The sequence below is a fragment of the Spea bombifrons genome, chromosome 1 (assembly GCF_027358695.1).
Source record: "Spea bombifrons isolate aSpeBom1 chromosome 1, aSpeBom1.2.pri, whole genome shotgun sequence".
Classification (NCBI taxonomy): Eukaryota; Metazoa; Chordata; class Amphibia; order Anura; family Pelobatidae; genus Spea; species Spea bombifrons.
The window spans coordinates 57,332,953-57,356,616 of NC_071087.1; the positions used below are offsets into that span (position 1 = coordinate 57,332,953).

Below are 23,664 nucleotides of genomic sequence, written 5' to 3' on the forward strand. Positions count from 1 at the left end.
GCACCTATTTGTTGACATTAGTGAATTTGTAGTCACACGCACTCACAGTTTAGTGAATAGACCTAGCACTGCATGCTAATGGGGGCCTGTGCTTTGAACTGTATTGCTTATCCCTTTAAGAAGCACTTCAGACCAAAGTTTTGGTAGTGATGTGCCCTTTTATGCTTTGAGGTAATGATTGCATTCTTACTATAACGTATTTGTTAAAATCCCCCCCCCCCTGTGTATGTGCACTGATTCTATTTATAAAAGACTGTGTTCTCTCGGGTGATATAGATTTCAAGAACTACCGTATATTTTCAATTTCACCATTATGTCTCCAATGTGTTAGTGGAAGTGTTAAGCAGCGATAACTGTGTTGAAGAGCTGTAAGATGGCTCTGCATGCCGTTAATACACAGTGTTCTGCGAGGTAAGCAGGGCACAGCAGGGATGGGGGTGGAGAACAGAAGAGTGAGTCAGCAGCTTGCAATGGGAGAAATGAAAACGTGAACTGGGTATTTCAACACGTATTACTATTCACATTTAGCTTCTATAGCTACAATCACACAAAATACATTTATCATCTCTCACTTGTTCTCCCTCGATCTATTTAATCATCATACCTCTTGAGATATTAACCCATTAATAGTCCATCATGCAGGTTGTTTGTAGAGACCAATGAAGTGGGTTAACCAAATGATTCTAATACTTGTTTTCGTGGGGACCTTGACTTGCCAGTATTTAAAGACACACTTGAGTAGCATGCATTCAGACTGGGATATCAACCTTAACACACAGGTAGAAAAAGCGCTAATTAGGGGTCTTAGATATCATCAGATCAATGTAGAGTATGAATCAGTGACCCCTAGACTTTGTGACTCTGATATTTTGCCCCTTCGCTTTCAAACTCGGATTCAAATGCTGAGAGTTCCCATGTATACACACTGGTAGACCAGCCCCGGAGCATGAAATAGGTGTAGGGGCACCATGACCGGGGAAGGAACGAGGAGCACCCCATGACCTAACAAGGGGTTAAAATATTGGTTAGATACATGCATCCTCTGTGACTACTTGGCCCCTGTGTGAACTTTTGCCCCCACACTCTGAATGTTCAGGAACAGGAAGAAGGGGAGGGCATTGGGTGTCATCAACTAAATAAATTTGGGGACCTGCTCACAGATGAGCTTGTAGGTTTTTAAGTAGGCGAAATTCCCACCCTCCCTTCCCTCTTTTTATTGTTATATCGTCTTGTGTGGCGGTTGGTGTTTATATTTTGGTCATTGTTAATATGTGGTTGGCTGGTTCGGTGCTTGAGACAACTATCTAAGGTATGGTTGTACTCGTGGTGCACATGCCTCAGGGCGGAAGTGCAGAACACTCCCTGGTCGCCTTGCTCAGGTGATACGTTGGGTGACGTGTGGTTGCTGGGCTTTGGACGCCGGCAGCCTCTACAGGTGACGTGGTTTGTTACGCCCTTACCAGCCCTATAGATGTACGGTGTTATATGGTTGGCTTGTAGCCAAAAAAATTTGTGGTTTATAACGTTTAAGAAATATGATAATGAGTGTCACGGTTGGGGGATAATACTGGGATTTTGACCGTGGCCAAATTTATCCAAAATCGAACAATAAAGCAATTTTAATTACATGCATTGTCTATGTGTCTTATTTGGGGAATGGGGCCGAAGTTGACGATACTAAGGTCAAGTAAAATCACCGATTTATAGTCTTATTCTAGGTTGTGTGGCCCTGAGAAGCTGTCCCTTCTAGATTGTGTGGCCATGAGAAGTGGTCCCATCACCCTCAGATCCTGAGAATGGAGAAAAAGAGTATGCTAATCATTTGTTGAACTAACCTAACTTTCTAAATTAGGTGACAATGATATGCTTTAAATATTAACCCTTTAAAAGTTCATCGTAAAGGCTCAATTTTAGTTTACTTGTCCGAAAGTTTTCTAAATGAAATCAGCCATATGGGAAAATGGAGTTACCAGTAGAAAAAGCGCCAACTGGGATACTCAGATATTATGAAGCACTGAATACTTTCTCAATCTGCCCCTTTTATCCTAGAGTAAGGGGGGAAAACCTGATAATCAGAGTGGAACTCTTACAGTTTCAGATATGTGGTGCCAAATAAGCAATTACCAGAGTGAAATTCTGGAGGGAGCATATGAAATTAAGCAAAAGTAAAGGGTGCATTAAATAAAGACATTAACAAATGCTGACATCCAATTAGCACAGGGCAGAATAGCTGCCTGTACGCTAATTATTGTCTTGTTTTATTATGTTTTTTTGTTAAAAAATGTATTATTCAAATATGAGTCCCAACATTAACCTAATAATATTACAAGAATAAACACTGTGTTAGAAAACAAAGCAAATATTATGTCAACTAGATGGTTTTGCTTGAATTTAATTTTAAAGTTTAGATTATGTCCCAAATTCTTTTAGCACAGCTCAACTGAGTATACAACCCATATATATGAGTACCTCCAATGTGCCCCTCTTCAGGAAGGACAACTTCCCTTTGGGACTCAAATCCTTCCATCCATCCTTCTATCCTCCCCTGCTTTTGAGACTAATTTGGTCCACAAAAAGGTATCAGAGTCAACTAAAGACTCTTCTGTTGGACTTATACCGTTACATCCATTTTACTTGTGTGTGTAGAAGAAAGAAATGGATTTAGGAATTAAACCATGCAAATAAAATACACTGTTTTATAACGAAAATGTTGAGCAGTATGCTGTTTTAACGTTTGAATTCATCATTAAGGGAGTTATGACCATATAAATATTTGTCCATTAGGCAAACTAGATACTGTTTTGAACATCTTCCTATTTATTGTTTTCAGTGGTGCCAAAATATCCATTCAAGTGACTGGCAGGTAAGATGATTTGTGTGTGTGTATGTGTGGGGAACGTGTGTCTAGGAGTCTCACAGGATCTTAGGCCAAGCCAGCAACGGTTTTCTACATCAAACTGTATAAAGATTAAGGTTCTACGTTAGAACCTTAATCAGTTCTAACCAGTTAGAACCAGTTATCGAGCAATCGGGCACTCAGAAATTCCTGGGGTGTTAAAGCCAGTGGCTACCCCGAAAGTGGCCACAGTTAAAATAGTTAAAAATACCACAATGGTATGAACTTCAAGTATATGCAAAAGATTGTGCTCAAAACAATAAATAGAAGCAATCAAAACATTTGTGTACATTGTATCATTTATCTATGTTTAGTTAAGTAAATCAACAAAAGTATTTCCTAATCGAACAACACAAAAAAAAATGGAAAGATGGATACATGTAAAAAATAGAAAGAAAACAGAAAAAACAAAAGTAACTCCACAGAGTAATAGATAATATTTAGTTCAATGCCCCATCCTCCCAGCAAGCCATCAATCCAATAGTTAAGCAATGCTAGCCAAAAAAACTGAAATAGTCCCTAGTAGGTATTACGTTAGTTTGGAAGAAGGAGATGTATGCTGTAATATATATATATATATATATATATATATATATATATATATATATATATATATATATACACATACATTTTTACGTTCGTTTTTTTTTCATTATGACAGACCCCTGTAAAATATGTTGAGACAGGAGATATAGAAAGATCTGGTAACCCATCTGCCATTTGTGATGGTTGAACCATAGTTTATTGGTCTGTGGTGCAAAGACAATTTAAAGCTCTCTATGCTTAAACAACACCACAAAATATACACTGGTTTCCTTGCACATCGTTTTATCTGCTTTCCAAGGGGTAATCCAACTGCTGGAGATATGCTACATATAGAAACACGAAACAGAAACAAGAACAATTCATGCCTATTTTTTTCTAGATGTAGAGACTCAGGCCTTAATCAGTCCCTTGTCTTGTCTTAGATTCAGGATAGCTTTATGGTTATCCCATGCATGTTTAAATAGTCTCTACAACTTTTGTTGGTATGCAAAATGTCCTTACATTACATCTAACCTCTGACCATCTTATATTTGAAAATAAAGGGATAGTCGTATATCTCTATACAATGCACATGTGCAATTTGCATACTTTGCATCATCATATTTTATATGGGAGCCATAATCAAAAATAATGCATTTTAACTATCACATTTATTCAGTTTTATAGTGATATTTTAAAAAGTCCCAAAATATAATGGGTATGTATCGGGCCAGAAGTAATACCAGTTATTTGTAAATCAGTGAGAGAGTTCCTACAAACTCAACTGCCATCTCTCCCTTTAGGGAATAGACCTCATTGTGATGTGTGTGTGGATGGAAGTGATGTAAATTTGAGTATATGGTGCTAGCACGAGTATGTATGTGTGTGTGTGTATACGAGCATAGTGTTTGAGTGTGTGCTAGTGTATGTTGTTAGCATGTGTGTTTGTTAGTATTTGGTGTCAGAGTGTATGGTGTTAGTGTGTATGCCAGCATATTGTGTCAGGGGTGAGCCCAGGGTTAATGTTGTAAGGGAGAGGAGGGTGGGAAATAGTGAGGCAGTGTTAGAGCAAGCTTGCATGTTAGTATGTTTTGTAGTACAGAGGAGGTGCTGAAGAAATATTGCACCCAGGCGCCAATCACCCATCATAAGTTACCTTGGTTGCAATGTGTGTTTGAAAATATGTCAGTTTGGCTGTGAGGGGCCAGAGTTATTGAGAGTAGTTAGAGTGGTCAGTGTAGTCTGTGTGTTTATTTTTTGTGAGTTTGAGTTTGCATCAGTGTGGGGAAGAGCTGAGTGTTTATAAGGCGTAAAATGCCCTCCCTTTTGAACCCGCCCATCTATAAAGGTAAGAGGGCTTCTACCCATGCTGTCTATATTATATTATAATAATCATGCTCCAGGACTGTTTACTCACCCATGCAATTGTAAGACTCATATGATCTTGTACTGTTAAATATAACAAATTATCATCTTTTGATGACTGTTGTGGTACTTAGCTGTGCAAGTGATGCATGAAGAAATGTAGATTAACGGATGGAATGAAAACTGTCGCAACTCACCAAGGATATAGCTGTAATAAAAGTCCCATTCCTTCCAAACCAAGACTTGAAACAGATCATGGACAAGGTAGAGTACAAAGTTTTGGACCCTCTCCAAAAAACCCATTTGCTCCTGCAATTCCGAAGTGGCAGCTGGGACAAACGAAGAAGGAGCTGGGGCTTTTCCGCACAATCTCTCAAAAACAAAACCTGCGGAAAACCGTAATGAGTAGACAAAGGGAATATTTAGTTTCTGGGCCAGCAGTTCTCCACAAGGCAGCACTGGGTCAGACAGGAGGACGTCAAAATTTGACCGTCGAAGCTTGGCCAACATTTTCTTGCTTCCAACAATGGCACCACATATTTGCTTGTGGATGAAAGTTACGTTTCTCGAAAGGGCCCTCAAAGTGCTGTAGATCTTCCAGAAATAAATTTGGTGCCTTTCATACACCCAAAACTGGAGAAACCTCTCCCAAACTGATTGAAGTTCTTGGGAAGTAAAATTCACCTTTACTACTTCAATATGGAGACTTGATGATTCCTTAGCAGCCTGATTAATAGAGGCTGAGTGTACCAGCATGGTGACTTTGTGACCCCTAGCTATCAATTCCCCTATTATCAGTTTCAGGCTCATTAAATGACTGTGTTCTGCTGGCCATACTATCACATTTCCACAAAGACATCTTCCAGCCAGCAAGAAGTAGAGTAGAAAAGATTTATAAATGCACTGAAAAAATAGCATTTCTGTAGAGCCTCACAGACTGATAATACGACGAGGCAGGAGCTGTACTCACGATATGTGTGAATCCCTGTGCCCTACTGCTGCATGCTGTATCTGAGAATATGATCAAATATTCATGCTTCGGTAGAGTGACTAAGTGGCTTCTTCTATAGCCTGATACAGCAAAACATGGAGTGGATTATTTTCATATCAAGTGGGAATGGCTTAGACAAAATTCTAATAGATTTAAAGGAACAGAGAACAGGTGCATTTTTTTCAAATACATGGTGAAGTAAAGCATGAGCCTTTCACAGGGCATCAACTGAAAATCAAGGAGTTGGTACATTAGATTTTTTGAGTTAAAAGGAATCATTAAATCAGTTAAAGACCCATTGGTATAACCAAAGATGTCATATAAAAGCTTTCCGGCTGCTTTAAAGCAGATACAGAGCTGAATCCATGTCTTTTGCTCAAAAAGCAGCAATTGTCTTTTGAGTACTTTACCCAAATGTGCAGTCATGCAGCAGCTTTTTGAAAATGTAGGCTATAACGCTGCTACCCCTGCCAGCATCAAAACCATTAAAAGGAGGCATTTAAGACAATCACAATGGGATGTACAAAGACTGCAGCCATGTTTCACAGTACTCTCATATGTATTACGTGTTAACAGAGCTGGTTATCGGTACAGACTGACTATTAGGGACCAGAAGTTGAAGGAGAACACTAAATAACTTGATATCAGTCTATTGGCTGCAGTTCTGATTCAGGACAGGATGGAATATTCTGAAGCCATACAGGGGATGGCTAAGAACGTTCATACTAGGCAGTGCCGCCATGAGAAATCTTGGGTCATGGTAAACACCTAAACACATGGTCCCCATGCACTGGCCCACACTGTGATCATTGATAGTGTGGAAGGTTTTTAAAGCTCAATGTTGCAGGGTTCATTAGAAGGAGCATAGAACATATACATGTTTTTAATTGTAATCTGCACCACTGCAGATTTGAATGCCCACTGTAAACATAGCTAGCAAGTAACCGTAATTCGAAAAGCAACATTTGTTACTAAAAAAGTTATGTATATCGTTGCGGGAACAAAAGACATGCATATGTGTATTTGCTTGTGTGCTATGAGTTCAAGCAGTCTGTGTTTGTTGTAAGTTAGTTAAAGATAAGATCAACTATACTGACCAATAATGCAGAAATCCACATAATTCATATACGTTTCCCTGCAACTCTATTATAAAGGAATTGCATGATAGGAATAAAGGAGTTCCTGTTCATGTCCAGCCCAAGGAATACATGAATATAATATAGATTGCTATAGCATCTTACAGGGCATCTCACTAACAAAGATGTATTAAGGTTGATGTGTTGAAACTACACAAAATGTGTTTAATTCATAGGTTGATGATACCTTTCTTAACTCTAATGTCTCCTTCAACTGTAAAGTCCTACATTTCTATGGCCAATTTGAATACATCTTTTATAGAGGTAGGTACACATCTGGATACAGAGAGCCCAGAAGAAAAATGTGTGTTTTAGCCAGCTTGGCTCCTAGGTGGCTGAGTTTGGCTTGAGCCCACCCAAGAGTATTTCTCACTGGAAGAGCCTATTGGCTTTAAACAACATCATAGCATGTTTGCAACTGGTCATCTAATAGGCTTTACATCTTAGTAACTATACACCATTTTCAAAAAATAGTTTCTTCCATAGAATTATGTTCTCATTTTCTAAAGTTCAATGACTCCTTAAATAATAAAACATTGTATTAAGGTATAAGAAGAATTGTTCATTAATTAAGTGTGCTACTTTTTCAGCATTTTCCAAATAAAGTGTATTTATAGAAAATGTATACATCATTGGACTCAATAGCTTATTCACACGAAAAGAGACTATTTTTAGTTTCCCAGGTGTCTTCTTTAAGGAAGGCACAGTACTCAGATCAATGTATGGTGTAACTAGAGAACCTGATTAGCTAACAACCTAGATATATTCATGGGAAATGGGTAAAGTTTCATGAATAATACATCAGGCATTTAATAGTATGTTGTGCTAAATGATGTTTTGAATTATAGATCTCAATCACGTATTATCGGATTATATTGTACATGCAATCAGCCGTTTAAATAAATGGGTCATTGTTACTAGATCAATATAAGCTTCTTTAACATTGTAGGCTTAATTCCTGTTTCACAGCAATGTAAGAAGTTGTGTCAGGTGATGTTAATATGATATACATGGTATTCATATAGGGTTGCACCTGGTCGGTATTTCACCAGGACAGCAGGTATTTAGAGCACCCTGCCGCTATCGGTATATTAAAAATACTGGCCATGCAATGGCCGGTATTTTTTGCAGGGCAGACCGGTGATTAGCAGGAAGGGTAGTATCCATTATAGCGCTCCCCCTCCTGCCGCTCTGTCTTTAGCGCAGTGCTATGTGCCGCGACAGCGTGTTTGACGGAGGCTGAGCGCTGGGGGAAGTGATGTTTAATTTCATGACGTCACTTCCCCCAGCGCTCTGGAGTAAGGCAGGATCTGCAGACCGACCGGCCTGTGCAAGCTTGCTGCCTGTGGACTCGAAGGATAAAGCCTTATGTCCCTACTCCTGCCTGCCCTGATAAAAGTAAACTAAAGTAGGTCACATTATGTTTCTGTGACAGGAAATATGGGGGGGGTAGGTGCACATTATGTTTCTGTGACAGGAAATATGGGGGGGGTAGGTGCACATTATGTTTCTGTGACAGGAAATATTGGGGGGGGTAGGTGCACATTATGTTTCTGTGACAGGAAATATTGGGGGGGTAGGTGCACATTATGTTTCTGTGACAGGAAATATTGGGGAGGAAGGTGCACATTATGTTTCTGTGACAGGAAATATTGGGGGGGGTAGGTGCACATTATGTTTCTGTGACAGGAAATATTGGGGGGGTAGGTGCACATTATGTTTCTGTGACAGGAAATATTGGGGGGGGTAGGTGCACATTATGTTTCTGTGACAGGAAATATTGGGGAGGAAGGTAGGTGCACATTATGTTTCTGTGACAGGAAATATTGGGGGAAGTAGGTGCACATTATGTTTCTGTGACAGGAAATATTTTTTTGGGGGGGAGGTAGGTGCACATTATGTTTCTGTGACAGGAAATATTGGAGGGGTAGGTGCACATTATGTTTCTGTGACAGGAAATATTGGGGGGGTAGGTGCACATTATGTTTCTGTGACAGGAAATTCTTGGGGGGAAGGTAGGTGCACGTTATGTTTCTGTGACAGGAAATATTTTTTTGGGGGGAAAGTAGGTGCACATTATGTTTCTGTGACAGGAAATATTGGGGGGGTAGGTGCACATTATGTTTCTGTGACAGGAAATATTTTTTTTGGGGGGAGGTAGGTGCACATTATGTTTCTGTGATATCACGCATATAATTAATTATGCAAATTAGCATGGCTGGTATTTTTTTGCAAGATAGGTGGCAACCCTATATTCATACAGAGAGTTTAAACTAGTTTGCCAATCAACCCATGTTTCATGTAATTGAAAATTCCCAATGCCTGTATGCACTTACATAATATAGAACACACATACACATACAGGGGCAGGTCAGTACCATGTGAGGCCCTGGGGCACTGTAGCTATAGGCTTCTTCCAACAAACTCAGTAGGGTAATAACATTTACTTTTTCACTCAACAGACAGTTCCCTCAGATGTTCTTCTTCCTTACACTGAGTATCTTATGTGCTGAGTGACATGATGTCATCCATCTGAGAAAAGGGGAATAGATACAAAAGAGGGTGGGTCAGCTAGGCTCAGATTACTGTAGTGTAAATCGACTGATTACACACTAGATCACTAATCTTCTCACTATTGAGCAGCTGCGCACAGGAGAGGATGATCATCCTGTAGGGAAAGCTGCTTTCGTGTGATGCAACTGCCCTAGTTGACCTAGGCAACAATGCGCCATTCCTCCTCACCACCAAGCTATGCAAACTGACTTTGAGTGAAATGCATAAGTGCAAGGATTCTACTAGTGACCTACAATTTGCTCCCCTATTAACCACAGCAGTACCAGCCTATCAAAAAGCCAGTTCTAGATCATGTATTTACTGGCAGCAAAGCTTCTGAATAGCATCGACCTAAGCACTGGCCTCACTCTCGTCATTGTTAGTTTCTGCAGGGTGCACCAAAATACCGTTAACAAATTTTGTATACTTCAAGGCCGCATTTAAATCACTGCTGTCCTACATGATACATTTCTTTATGTGCCCCTGTTTAACTGTTACATTGAATGTGTGCATAAAATAAGGAGAGGGTACCTGTGCTGTTATCTATTCCTTGTGTTCTTATCTTCTTATGTAGTCAAGGCAGGACATACCTGACCAGCACCTACAGGAGGATGACTCCAAAAGTATGTGTAATACATATCAAACATTTCTACATTTGAAGTGTAAAAACTTTATGCATATATACCTTACCTAAAATTTCACTGTAGTATTGATCCCATTCTCTCCAGAGTGAGAAAAATATGTAGTCCTGTATTAGATACGACACAACGTTCTTCATTCTTTCAGAAAACGACATTCTGTCAGTCAGCTCGGAAAGAACAGCTGGGGTGAAAGATGGAGGCGTGGATATTTTGCCACAGTGTCTTTCTACTGCTAAGCCTGGTGTGAACCTTAGGGAATACATGAAAGGGATTCCCAGTGCCAGAGCCACCAGTTCCCCACATGGAGTCACTGGATCAGATACTAAGACATTGAACTGTTGTGATTTTAATCTCATAAATAGCTCCTGACTTTTAAGAACACTGTTGCAATTGTTCTTGTTGAATTGATGCCACTTTGAAGTCAAAATGCTTAAACGTTGGTAGAATTGAAGGAAAGTAATGTTTGGTTTTTCATACATCCACAACTTGACAAATTGTTCAATTAGCAAATGAATGTCTTCTTTTCCGTATGGAACGTAAAATGTCTCGTACGTCTCTGGAAACGTTTTCTGGCTTGGCCGGATATAAGCTGATCCAGAGGAAGCCAAAATGGTCACATTATGACCCCTGTTTATCAATTCATCAATGATATTTTTAATGTTTAGCCAGTGACTTCCTTCTGCTGGCCAAATCAATATATTCCCGCAGAACATGGTTTTTGCAAGAAGAACTTGAATGATAAGCATTTGAGCCAATAGGCTGTACGTCTTATCCAGTAAGGCCATGTCAAAGTGTTATTTTGCTTACCGGCTAAATATATTTTTTGTGCTGGTAATGTTTATGTTTACACCTTCTGTACCAGATGATTCTCTATAGATGAAGCAATTGGACAAAGAATTAGATTTCTTATAAAGAAAATATGTATCACAGGGGGCATTTTTATGAGTTTACACAAAATCAAAGAAGAGTTCTAATTGAATATGTCATTGAAATATTATATATATATATACGGTATATATATTTAGCATATATGTGTGTATATATATATATATATATATGTGTGTGTATATATATATATATATATATATATATATATATATATATATATATATATGTATATATATATATATATATATATATATATATATATATATATATATACATACACCATTGATTTAATAAATATGCATCTGAAGTGAATTATTGAGCTCTTACATTGCTTACCTTTAGCTCTTGCTGCGTTGAACGTGAATGCCAAATCAGGTTTATATATATCTGTGCAATGGCTAATATTCATAGTTTATTACAAAGGAGATTATGTAAACAATAGGAGCAAAGTCATGAGAAACTGCAGATTCATTACACTTCTTGCCACACTTTTAGGCACACACCTTCCCTTTTAACCCTTAAAGAATTTGTCGTGAAGGGCAACAGTGATTTTAATACATCCATGTACCAGATGTTGGACTAAAGTGGTATGGTGATAAATGACAATAATTTTTTTTCTGCTACTGAAGCAATGACTCTTGTTGAAGGCCAGCATTTGCTGTCACATATGTTACTTTAAACATAGGTACATGTCACAATAAAAAATATTTTTAATATAATGTTGCTGGATGGATATTACATTTTTATAGTCTTGCATCCTCTTACCTCTTATAGCGGGTTGCAGCAGGTTTTTAAAAAATCTTTGTCTTGGTGAAGGGGTAGGGAGATTTCATTGTTTATGTGTATACTTAACACCCTAACATCCCACATCATAGGGGAGAAGTGTGGTGGGCACATGCCTACTCAGAGATTTTACTTGCCTTTATTTTCCCTTAAGATTTGTATTTATATGTATCCCATCACGGGGTGGAGTCACAAGGGGAAACCAAGCATTTGCTCTGTGTTTCTAGAGATGATTTATTGTATTACCCCATCCCACCACACTTTTCTTTTTTTTTTTTAAACTAGGGAGTTTTGAGTAAAGACATGCGGTCATATGCATTTGTGAGCAACTCAATGCAAAGAGAATGCAACTTTCTAGTGACTCACGAGACTCTCAGTCTAGTGACTCACATTAGTTTTTAACTTGACTGACCACTCAACTTTGAATGTTGAGAAAAGACCTCAAAGATTAATGTGCAACATACAAAGATCAGCCATAACATTATGACCACTGACAGGTGAAGTGAATAACACTAATAATCTTGTTATCATGGCACCTGTCAGTGAGTGAGATATATTAGGCAGCAAGTGAGCATTTCATCCTCAGAGTTGATGTGTTAGAAGCAGCAGAAATGGGTAAGCGTAAGGATCTGTGCGACTTTGACGAGGGCCAAATTGTGATGCTAGATGACTGGGTCACAGCATCTCCAAAACTGCAGCTCTTGTGGGGTGTTCCCAGTGTGCAGTGGTCAGTATCAAAAGTGGTCTATAGAAGGAAAAGCATCAAACCGGCGACAGCGTCATGGACGTCCAAGGCTCATTGATGCACGTGGGGGTCGAAAGGCTGGTCTAGGTGGTCAAGTCCAAAAGATGAGCTACTGTAGCTCAAGTTGCTGAAAAAGTTAAAACTGGCTTTGACAGAACGGTGTCAGAACACACAGTGCATTGCAGTTTGTTGCGTATGGGACTGAGTAGCCAAAGAGGAGTCAAGGTGCCCATGCTGACCCCTGTCCACTGCCAAAAGTGCCTCTAACAAGCACGTGAGCATAAGAGCTCGACCATGGAGCAATGTAAGAAACGTGGCCTGGTCTGATGAATCATGCTTTCTTTTACATCACTTGGATGGCCAGGTGCGTGTTCGTCGTTGACTGGGAGAACACAAGGCACCAGGATGCATCCATTGTGGTCCCACTTCTCAAGTTACAGAACTGCAGGGTCTGCTACTAATGCCATGATCCACCTGGACCCACTGGATTGAGGCACACATCAACAGGACCAGATTGCCACCAGGGACGACGGGCCTTTACATGCTGTTTTAAGTGTAAGTATACTTCCACTTTTGCGTTCTCGGCACTTACAACAGTATTACACTATTGGATATCCTCTGTTTCTTTTGGTGTTCCTTGACATACACTCCATGCGAGGATCCTGAGGGCACCTCCGTTATATGTGCTGACCAACACAGTTAAACTGTGAGTGCAAAATCCGGGATACATTGGGCAGATTTTTTTATTTATACACCTACACTATATAGCTTTTTGTTTGATTCTACTTTTTTATATTGAATGGAATACATGAGCGCCCCCTAATGGACCCTTGCTGAATACTTCAACACCCGGAGAGTGTTGTTTAAGGGCTGCAGCTGTGTTTCCATACATACAAAAGGAAAGTTCCTTTTTATCGTTACTTTATTGAGTCTTTACCCCTGTCTTGGCTGGTTTTCAACCTTTTCACGTTTATACTAATGCCATGATGCCAGATACCACAGCACACCTTCAGAGGTCTAGTGGAGTCCATGCCTAAGAAGGGTCAGGGCTGTTTTGATGGCAAAAGGGGGCCTACACAATATTAGGTAGGTAGTCATAATGTACATTTATTTTTCATATAATGCACAACCAACTACATCATTATGGATGACCTCAGTAGAACTGTGAAGTGCAAGGAAAAACACAATTCATGCTAAATCTTTGTATTTATCTACTTTATTCTAAAATAAGAGGCTCTGCATGTGCTGGTGAGGTGATTACTTTACATTACATTGTTATACTCCTTATAAGTCTGTTGTTGGTAGTATTGCCAGATGGTCTCTTTTTCAAAGTAGAAAAACCAGTGGTAATTGTATTGGTGTTCTTGCCGTTTTCTGTGTGTTGAATGGAGATTAAAGTGTAATCAAAAAATATTTTCTTCTACCAACTTCAATTACATGTACAATTCACATCTAAGCCTTATACTACGTCTTTTATCTTTGAAAAGTAATTAAAATTATACTTGACCAATGGGTTCAGTGAGAATATGAAAGATTAATGTATCTGAAATCACAAAAGACATAAAGGAAAATGTGAAGTGTACAGATTTTGGGTTAGTTTACCTGAAGGCTGCCAAGACTTCATGATAAAATACTAGACGTATTTCCATCAGATCGGATACTACCAGGAAGTGATCATAATTGGACTGCATCAATAGAAGGCATGGAGACATTAGGTGCCTTATTTTTACCCAAAACATTTGTATTGATTTTTTTCCAATATTCAATTTGTATTGATATAAAGTCATGTACATTGTTTAACAATAAACATTGTTTTTTTACAATCTAGTATCATGTCTTGTGTTTGTTTATAATAGACAATGTCAAAGTCTACTACAATTCCACCAGTCTATTTCAGATTAGCCAGATTAGCCCTTGTGGTATATATGGACATGATGCTTCAATTTCAGCCCACATTTGGTTCAATAGTGGGGTTACAAGTCCAATTGTATACCAATGTAGGTGCCTTTTTATCCATATGGCAATGACATATGGATGGAAAATGAACACATTATAAGTAATGAAAGGATGTTTTACTTTTTGCAGAGGGTAGTAGAAAACAGTTTCCAAGTAGAAGTGGCACAGGCCAATACAGTGAGTGAATGTAAACATGCATGGGAATCTAGGACTAAGGAATGATTAAGGTGTAGGTCTTTACATGAGGAACATTGGAAAACTAGACAGGCTTGATGTTTTTTTTTTTCAAATTCTGTTTCTGACGTAACTCTGCGTCTGAATAAATGTATTATTGTAACAACAGCAATACAGAGCCACTGAGTTTGATCTATTTAAACCGTGACAGTTGAGCGTCCAATTAATGTTTTTTTCCTCTGTGCAAATGCATTGGGGGATTCATCAGAATATCCTTTTATGCATTTAGACTGTGACCCGAAGGGCATCAGCATCTAGGTTTGTAGGAGATGTGGTCTGCCCATTGTGCACATATGAAATATTCACCACTGGGCAGATCCCATGCTATGCAAGTCTAATGAGACCCTCTATGTCCCCTTACTGATTTCAATGGGAATGCTATCTTGCCAGTTATTAGCAGCTTCAAGCAGCCAAAATTTGGACTGAAAAGGAGCTCTGAAGCAGCAGTGTTTTAGGAAGGTAAGTACTTTTTTTAATGCATGACCGTGTACTGCTTATTTTGGGCTCACCTTGGGGAAATAACAACACTGGAAACCCAATATTTATTTGGAATGTGTATGACCACACCGCTTTAGTAACATCTTGGTACAATACTGTGACACATCCAAAATTGCACTTTGTAAATTATCCCTAACCCGGCTTGACACTAACTTTGTTAAGTGCTTAATTAGTGACAGTGACCCCCCAATAAATACACGACAACTAAGGTTGGGTTAGAAAAGGCCACAGCCGTTTTATTTAACATTAGCCATTGCCACGCAGACCTAAAACCTAAATAGGTGCGTTAACAGGACAACGACCAACATACTGAAAGCAATAAATAACATAAATTAACATAAATAATTAACATGAAAAATTAAAATTAACCATTTAGTGTAACAAACACCACCCCAAATAATGAAGCAATCTGTGTGTTAACATCCCCACTAACCTTTTGTGTACCCTGTAGCGTGATACTTTTATGCTGGCCAGCTCGCGTGGGATCAGTATCCCTAACACACTCACCAAGCTGCCCATCCCCACGTGTGGCAGTCATGGCACGTTCCTCCTGGCTCCTGGAACACCTGACTGCAGGACTTTCCCTGGAATACAGGACAGGCAATGCAAACAAACAAACGTCTTTCTGATGACACACTTAATTTCCTACCACGCAACAGTGATGCTGAAAAAGAAAAAAACAAGGTCTTGCAATGGCCATACAGAAAATGATTACTTCAAGTTATTGCTGCCAAATGTGGTTTTACAAGCTATTAAATCAAAAGTTTTTCACACATGGCTTCTCCATTTTTACTTTATTTTTGTTGTAGACACGGTGTACTATGTCATGTGTTATTGTTCATCTGAGGTTGTATTTACCTAATTTTTAGACCTTCTAAGGAATGGATGATTGTTATTATGTCCTTATATGTAAAACCATAGATTTCAAAGATGGCGTACTTTCTTTTTCACACGACTGTAGATATATATATGTGTATCAGTATCAAGCAGAGGAATCTGCACACCCCCATTTAAAGGGGAATGGGCAAGAATTGGGTCATGTCAGGACCCCACTCCGGCAACCCAGGGCCGGCCTTAGGGGGTGTGTGAGCTGTCCGGGCGCGCAGGGTGCCATGACAGCAGGGGCACCATGCGCCATTCCAATCGCCAGGGCCACGCCGAGGCAGCAGGCGGCAGGGATAGGAAGAGAGAAAGTGGTCGCACATGAAAACATTTTTAGCAATCGCTCGACCCCCTTTGTCTCCTCTGCTCCCTACCTCTGCCCTGACTGCGGTGGTGGGAGCTTGAGGGTAAGCAAACTGCGAATGGGGGGTAGATAGTAAAAAGGAGTGAGGGGGGATATATAGTAAGACGGGTGAGGGGATAGATCGTAAGAAGGGGAAGGGGCTAGATAGTAAGAAGGGGTTAGATAGTGAGTAGGGGGACGAGAGGGGGTAGATAGTGAGTAGGGGATACATTGTGTGAATGAGAGAGAATGAATGAATTAATGTGTGGATGAATTGTGTGAATGAATTAGAGAATGAATTAATTAATTCAGTATATGATGATAACAGTTATGTTGTACCCCCGTCAATGTGTGTCCCAGTATATAATGATAACGGTTATGCTGTACCCCCATCAATGTATGCCTCAAAATATAACGATAGAAGCTATGTACTTTTAAAGTGTGTGGGGGGGTGCCACATACAAGATCCGCCCCAGGTGCCAAATACTCTAGGTGCGCCCCTGACTATATGGAATAATCAGTTGTAGCACATGTTAGATGTGAACCCAAGGATCAAATATTGAGCAACTGGATGTTTTTACAATGCAGTTTGTATATTTAACAGCAATAATGTGGTTAAGCTCTAGGTGGCAGTGTCTAATTGCATTCCAAACAGTAAAAGGGGTAATCCACTCTTCATGTCCTCAAGTGCATGTAAAGAACCTAAGACGTAAAAATTTGAAGGCAAAATATACAGTGTTGTCAAAAAGTATTCACCCCCTTTCCAGTTTCTTCTATTTTTGCATTTTTGTCACACTTAAATGTTTCAGATCATCAAACTAATTTTAATATTAGACAAAGATAACCCAAATAAACACAAAATTCAGTTTTTAAATGATTTCATTTATAGAAGGAAAAAAGCTATCCAACCCAGCCTGGTCCAATGTGAAAAAATAATTGCCAACCAATTAACCAAATTTAATTTCAATTTCACTAGACACACCCATGTATAACTATGGCCAGCCCTGTTGAATGTAAACATCAATTAAATAGAACCTGTCTTGCAAAAGTGAAGTAGGCTAAAGAATCTCAAAAAGTAGCACATGTAGACACACAAACAGAGAAAACTTGGAACCCATGGTGAACCTACCAAGGAGTAGCCGGCCTACCAAAATTCCCCTAAGCATACATTGCCGATTAATCCAGGAGGTCACAAAAGAACCCAAACTAACATGTAAAGAACTGCAGGCCTTTAAGGTCAGTGGCAAGTTGCAAGGGGAAAACCACTGACCAAAAAGAACACAAAGGCTTTTTTTTGCCATTTGCCAAAAAACATCTGCATGAGTCAAATGTGGAGCTTTTTGGAAAACATTGTTCCTGTTACATCGAGTGTACAGCTAATACATCATTCTGCAAAAAGAACATCATAACTGTTACAGGGTCACCGTACCCAAGGCTGGGTACCCCTGTTTGAGGGCTGAGGAATCACCAGTCAGTCCCTCATACGGATAGCACTCAGCTATCCACGGATCACCCAGACCACCATTCGTAGTAAACCAAGAATAACTCTTTATTACAAACACACAGAACTTATACAATCTCAATGCAATGTGTACCGAACCCAACCCCCAATCCCATCAGCCACATCCCATCACAAATCCCATCACTCACATCCCCTCACAAATCCAGGTGTGGGGATTAAGGGATACAATGGGTTCCCCCACCTGTGTTATCCCCCCTGTAGTGCTGTCTGGGCAGACAGGGCTGTGCTGGCTGATTAAGAGCCCCAGCCAGATTATAGGATTGTCTCCTTGAAGGCTGGAGCTGAAGCCACATCAGTCTCTGGGCCGAATACACAATAAAACGTCTTATAAAATATTACCGGGTCACGGTATACGGAACCGGACACAAAAGTGCTCCGTGACCCGGCTAAACTTTATGACATCTGAGCCAGCTAGCCTGGCCCTGTCACAATAACATAAAATATTGGTGGTATTGTGATGGTCTGGGGCTGCTTTGATGCTTCAGGACCTAGGTTCCATAACTGATGGATTCATGGTTTCTGCTCTCTACCAGAAAATCCTGAAAGAGAATGTCCAGCCATCTGTTTGTGACCTAAAGCTCAAGTGCAGTTGGGTTATGCAGCAGGACAATGATCCGAAGCACACAAGCAAGTACACCTCTGAATGTCTCAAAATGAAGGCTTTGGAGAGGCCAAATCCTGACTTAAATCTGAGTTTGAGATGCTGGGGCATGATATTATAAAGGCAGTTATATGTCTGAATTAAAACAATACTGGGCCAAAACTCCTCCACAGCGATGTCAAAGACTCAATGCCAGTTATCGCAAATGTTTGATTGCAGTTGTTGACAGCTGGTTATTAGGTTTAGGGGGCAATTACTTTTCACATAGGTGATATAGGTTTTGATTAACTTTTTACCTTCAATGAATGACATGATCACTTAAAGTGTGTTGCCCTCTTGTCTTTGCAATTGCAAAAGAGATGTCTTGAAACATCTACAGCTTATATGCAACCACCTTATCTGACCACTTGTGAGATTTCTCTATAAATTCTTAGGCCTCACTTGGAATTACACCCGCCCCCCGTGCAATCATTAGCCATCATCCTAATCAAGCCATCTGAATGACCAACAACCTCTACAGATCATCCAGACCCTATCAACTCATCCACATCCAAGCAGTCCTCTCCTACTGTTTAACTTCCTCCTCAACCACTGACTAGATTAACTTGCAAAGCCCTCTTCTCCTCTCATACCAGTTTGTAATTGTGTATGATATTAAATTATTCCCCTGATCGTAGCAGTGCTACGGAATCTTCTGGCGCTAGATGAATAAATGTAATGTAATGTTCTGTCAAAGACAGCAGAAGAGGGATTTGGGATTCATTTGATTTAAAGGTAAGCAGGCAATTTGACAACAAATTAAAGGGACACTTCAGCCATCATATGCACATTAATGCATATCATAACTGGGTGATCGCTTTAAATTCACAAGTCATTATATTTAACAAGCTTAGAAAGCGATCTGCTTAAGCTGTCTTGCTGTAGTGCCTCGATGTCCAGGCACTCAGCAACACCGAGATCATGTGGCCCCTCCCTGCGGCATCAGTGTCCGCCATACAGCAGTGGACGCTTGATTTAAAAGAGTGTATGAGGCGATCAACCTCCTAGGCTTTAATAGTCTCACTTAAATGCCCCGATAGCAAAAACCACCTCAGGGTGCACTGTGACCTCTCTCCAGACCCTCCCCCTGCAGGTTAAATACAGGTACTGCATTTAATCATGCAACTCAATGGATCCCAGCTTTCTAATCACAATGTAATAAGTAAAACATTAAAAAACAATTAAAAATATCAAAAATAGTTTTAAAAAAATTATAAAAATGTGGTAACATTTAAAAACAATTATGCGGTGATGTTACCATCAGGGGAACCATTCAGTTCCAACAAAATATAAAAAGTAAAAAAAATGTAAAAAAAAAAAAAAATGTTATAAGCAAGTGCTAAAATTAGCACTGTATCTTCCCAAATCTCCTGGCATGGAAAGAGTTAAAATACTAGCATTTCAAATACCCATGGGGAGTCTAGCTTAAAAAATATATGGTTTCATGAGGTAATTTGAATTGGGTGGGTTCAAAGATGTCCCAAATAGGGTATAGGTGCAGACTGACCAGATTTCAAAATGGAAAAAAGTGTACCTGCCTGTGGCCTTTTAGCCAACCTGACAACCCCAAGCATGGGTGGCATCACTGTACTCAGGAGATGTTACTGGACACATAATGGGGTGTTGACAGTGACATATACCAGGAGCTGTAAATTCATAGCTAAATTACAATGTATATAAAAAAACACACAACAAATGATTACTACAAACTTTGACAAAGACTGGTGGTAGAATTAGTGCATGGAAGACATCCCAAATAGGACATGGGGAGCAGGATGACCGGATGGTAAAATTCTAAATTAAACTTGCACTCCAAAATATGGCCTTTTAGCCCTCAAACAACCCGACAAATCTATGGATGGGTGGTATCACTGTACTCAGGAGATGTTGCTGAATACATATTGGGGTACATATTGGGGTGTTGTTTGACAGGGAGAGCCAGCGGGTTGTCATGTGTTTCAGAATCTTTCTGTTTTCTATCTCACAGATTTCATAGTTCGGCAGTTCTGCCATTCTTTTGGAACTTCTAGAAAATGGTTACAATGGTTACAATATAACCAGGATCTACAATAATTCACCAAGTTAAAATTACTCTTTCAAAAGAATCTTCATAGCAGGTAAACATTTCCAGCATTCCCAGTAAAACTTGAAAAGGCCTGAAAAGGGTCACTAAATCGCATAAGCAGTGGATATAGCTTATCACCATAAATATCATTGCTTCGATCAAGACACAATGTAAACGGCTCTTTTTGTACCAATTTTATTATGGCTTCTATGCAGCTTGGTGCCAGAGAATTATTTATTATAGCTGTGGTTTTACGACATCCACAACCATACTGTTTTGGCATTGTTAGGGTAGGTAAACATTCTCCTGAACAGAGGCCCTACATGATCTGCTGCTGCTGCTAATGGTAAATTACGTTCAATTAAAAATCTTTAATTAGATAGACTATGTTTATGTTCTCAAACTGTAGTTTGGTCCGTATTGTATCGTGTCTTTCAGCACCCCTTTCCTTGTGGCCACTGCTTTCTACATGAGCTTTGCAGTCACCAATGCCTTTGTGAGCATGTGATATATCTGTGGAGCAATAGAAATAGTCGGGTATAGAGCACTATAGCTATCTTAACAGCATGTCAATTTTGTTTTAGACATTTTTATCTCCTCTCTGTTTGGGCCATCCACATGATGTACAAGGAAACATGTTTCATCAGACCAGGTCACCTTCTTCAATTGTTATGTGGTCCAGTTTTTATGCACACGTGCCCATTGTAGGCTCTTTCTGCGGTGGACAGGGATCAGCATGGGCACCCTGACTGGTCTGCATATACGCAGCCCCATACACAAGAAACTGAGATGCACTGTGTTTTCTGACACCTTTCCATCAGAACCAGCATTAACTTTTTCAGCAACTTGAGCTACAGTAGCTCATCTGTTGGATTTGACCACATAGGCCCGCCTTCGCCTCCCGCGTGCATCAATGAGCCTTGGCCGTCCATGACCCTGTCGCCGGTTCACCGCTTTTCCTTCCTTGGACAACTTTTGATAGGTACTGACCACTGCAAAGTGGGAACACCCCATAGGAGCTGCAGTTTAGGAGATGCTCTGACACAATCTTCTAGCCATCACAAATTGGCTCTTGTCAAAGTCGCTTGCCCATTTTTTCCAGCTTCTTGTTCTCCTTTATTGAAAATATGCATAATGGAGATACACAAGCATACATTTAAGATACAAAGACAATATGCATAATGTATTACTCGAACAGAGTACTCGCGGTAGGCGACCCTGAAAGCAGTACACCACAGAGGTTACAGAAGAGGATATGGTAGCGTCACATACACATACAAATGGCATACCAGAGTCTCCAGCATCACAGTCATTAAAGACCACTGTAAATAAGTACTGTTGTGTGCAGTTTACAATGGAGATACTGAGGAAACAATAATGCAAAACGAATAAACAATAACAAAAACATAATGCAACGAAGAAATACACTGCATGGCAGGCCTGTCGGACACGTGTCAACCCATGATGAGTACGCAAAACAGAGCTAAGTTTCAATAGATAAAGGTAGCCCAGCAGGCGGCGGTGACAATATGCGGAAAGAAGGGACTGGTCTAAACCGAAGGGGGATTTTCTATACCCAAGTCTTGCATACGTGATGAGGAAATTAAAGTCTACCAAGGGAGCCACCTAAGGGTATTCCTGTATTCCTCCCCCTTGGACGCGCGACTAAATCCTCTGTATGGGAGATTGTATTCACCCTGGATATCCAGGCACCGACGGGTGGTGGGCCCGGGGTTGTCCAGAATCGGGGGATAATCGACTTAGCAGCCTGGATAAGGTGAAAGGTATAAAGATCTCTTGTAAGAGCCATAGGAGGAATGGGTGTGATGAAAGAGGAATGCCGCAGAGGAGGGCACAAAATCGGGGTCTGCTATTTCTTTGACCACCGCGCCCACCATGTCCCAAAACGGCCTAATGTCTTTGCAGTCCCACCAAAGATGTATGTAGGAGCCAATGTCGGCGCCACACCTCCAGCATAAGGGGGAGAAAAGTGGTAAGTAGTGATGCAGGTCTTGCGGGACCTTATACCAGCGTGAGAGCAATTTAAAGGAACACTCTTGTATCTTGCTAGAGATGGAGCCTTTATGAGTGAGCAATTAGATTTTATCCCACTCAGAGTCAGAGAGCAGGGCAGAAAGAGAAAGATCCCTTTCCCACAGGCTCAAAAAAAACTGTTTGGTCTTGCAGTATTCTTCAATCAAGAGGGTGTAAATTTGAGGAGGTGGGAGGGTTCGCGAGGTGAAATGCAGAGGGTCTCAAAATTGGAGAGTGGTCTAGTGAGTTGAGCATTCGGTAAGAGAGTGGATATGTAGTGTTTGAGTTGATGGTGTAGAAAAACGCATTGGAAGGATGGGGAGGCCTGTCAAAGCAGATCTCGAAGGGGTCGGAATGAAGAGCCCTGGAGAAGTTGGTAGAGTCGGAGATGTTTAGCTCGAAGCTGTGCGCAAAGACCCTTGAGGCCCACTTGTATAGTGTGGTCGATAGTGGGGTTGTGTGTAAGGGGGAATAGGGGGCTAGGGGACTCAGTAAGAGGCGGTGGGAAGTCAGCCGTTTGAATACACGCAGTGAGGGCGATATAGTGGGATGACTGGGTATTGTCAGGCGCTGAAAGCGGTCCGGAAGCCATGTGATGCATCAGGAAGGAGTTTTCCAGGGGCACCCAGAGCTTCGGGACCTCCAATGACAACTCCACTATGCGGCCGAGGTGAGCTGCCATCCAGTACCACTCCACACATGGGACCCCTAAGCCGCCCCTGTTTTTGGGTCTAATCAAATGAGTGAAAGACAATCGAAGGTTTGAGTTCCCCCATATATATTTACGGAATATCCCCTGGCAAGTCTTAAGGTACGCCCTGGGAAGAGATATCGGTAAGCATTGCAGCAGGTATAGGAATCTAGGGAGTATATTCATTTTCAGGACCCCTATCTGGCCAAACCATGATCTGTGCGGAACCGTCCATTTACGGAGGTGAGCAATAACCGAAGAAAGCAAAGTATCATA

General features: G+C 40.4%; 1 protein-coding gene across 2 annotated transcripts in view; it reads right to left on the reverse strand.

Moving 5' to 3' along the window:
- The window catches only part of LOC128488980 (UDP-glucuronosyltransferase 2A1-like), a 30,413-nt gene extending 19,462 nt beyond the window's left edge, over positions 1–10,951 (reverse strand). Inside the window, exon 1 of one of the 2 annotated variants that reach the window (XM_053461707.1) lies at positions 10,157–10,951. In XM_053461707.1, the coding sequence (XP_053317682.1) occupies positions 10,157–10,892 (736 nt within the window). In that variant the 5' untranslated portion in view covers positions 10,893–10,951. Of the gene's footprint in view, positions 1–4,983; positions 5,710–10,156 lie in introns of those variants that run through there. The other variant, XM_053461709.1, reaches the window with a different exon arrangement.
- Positions 10,952–23,664: the final 12,713 nt, after the last annotated feature.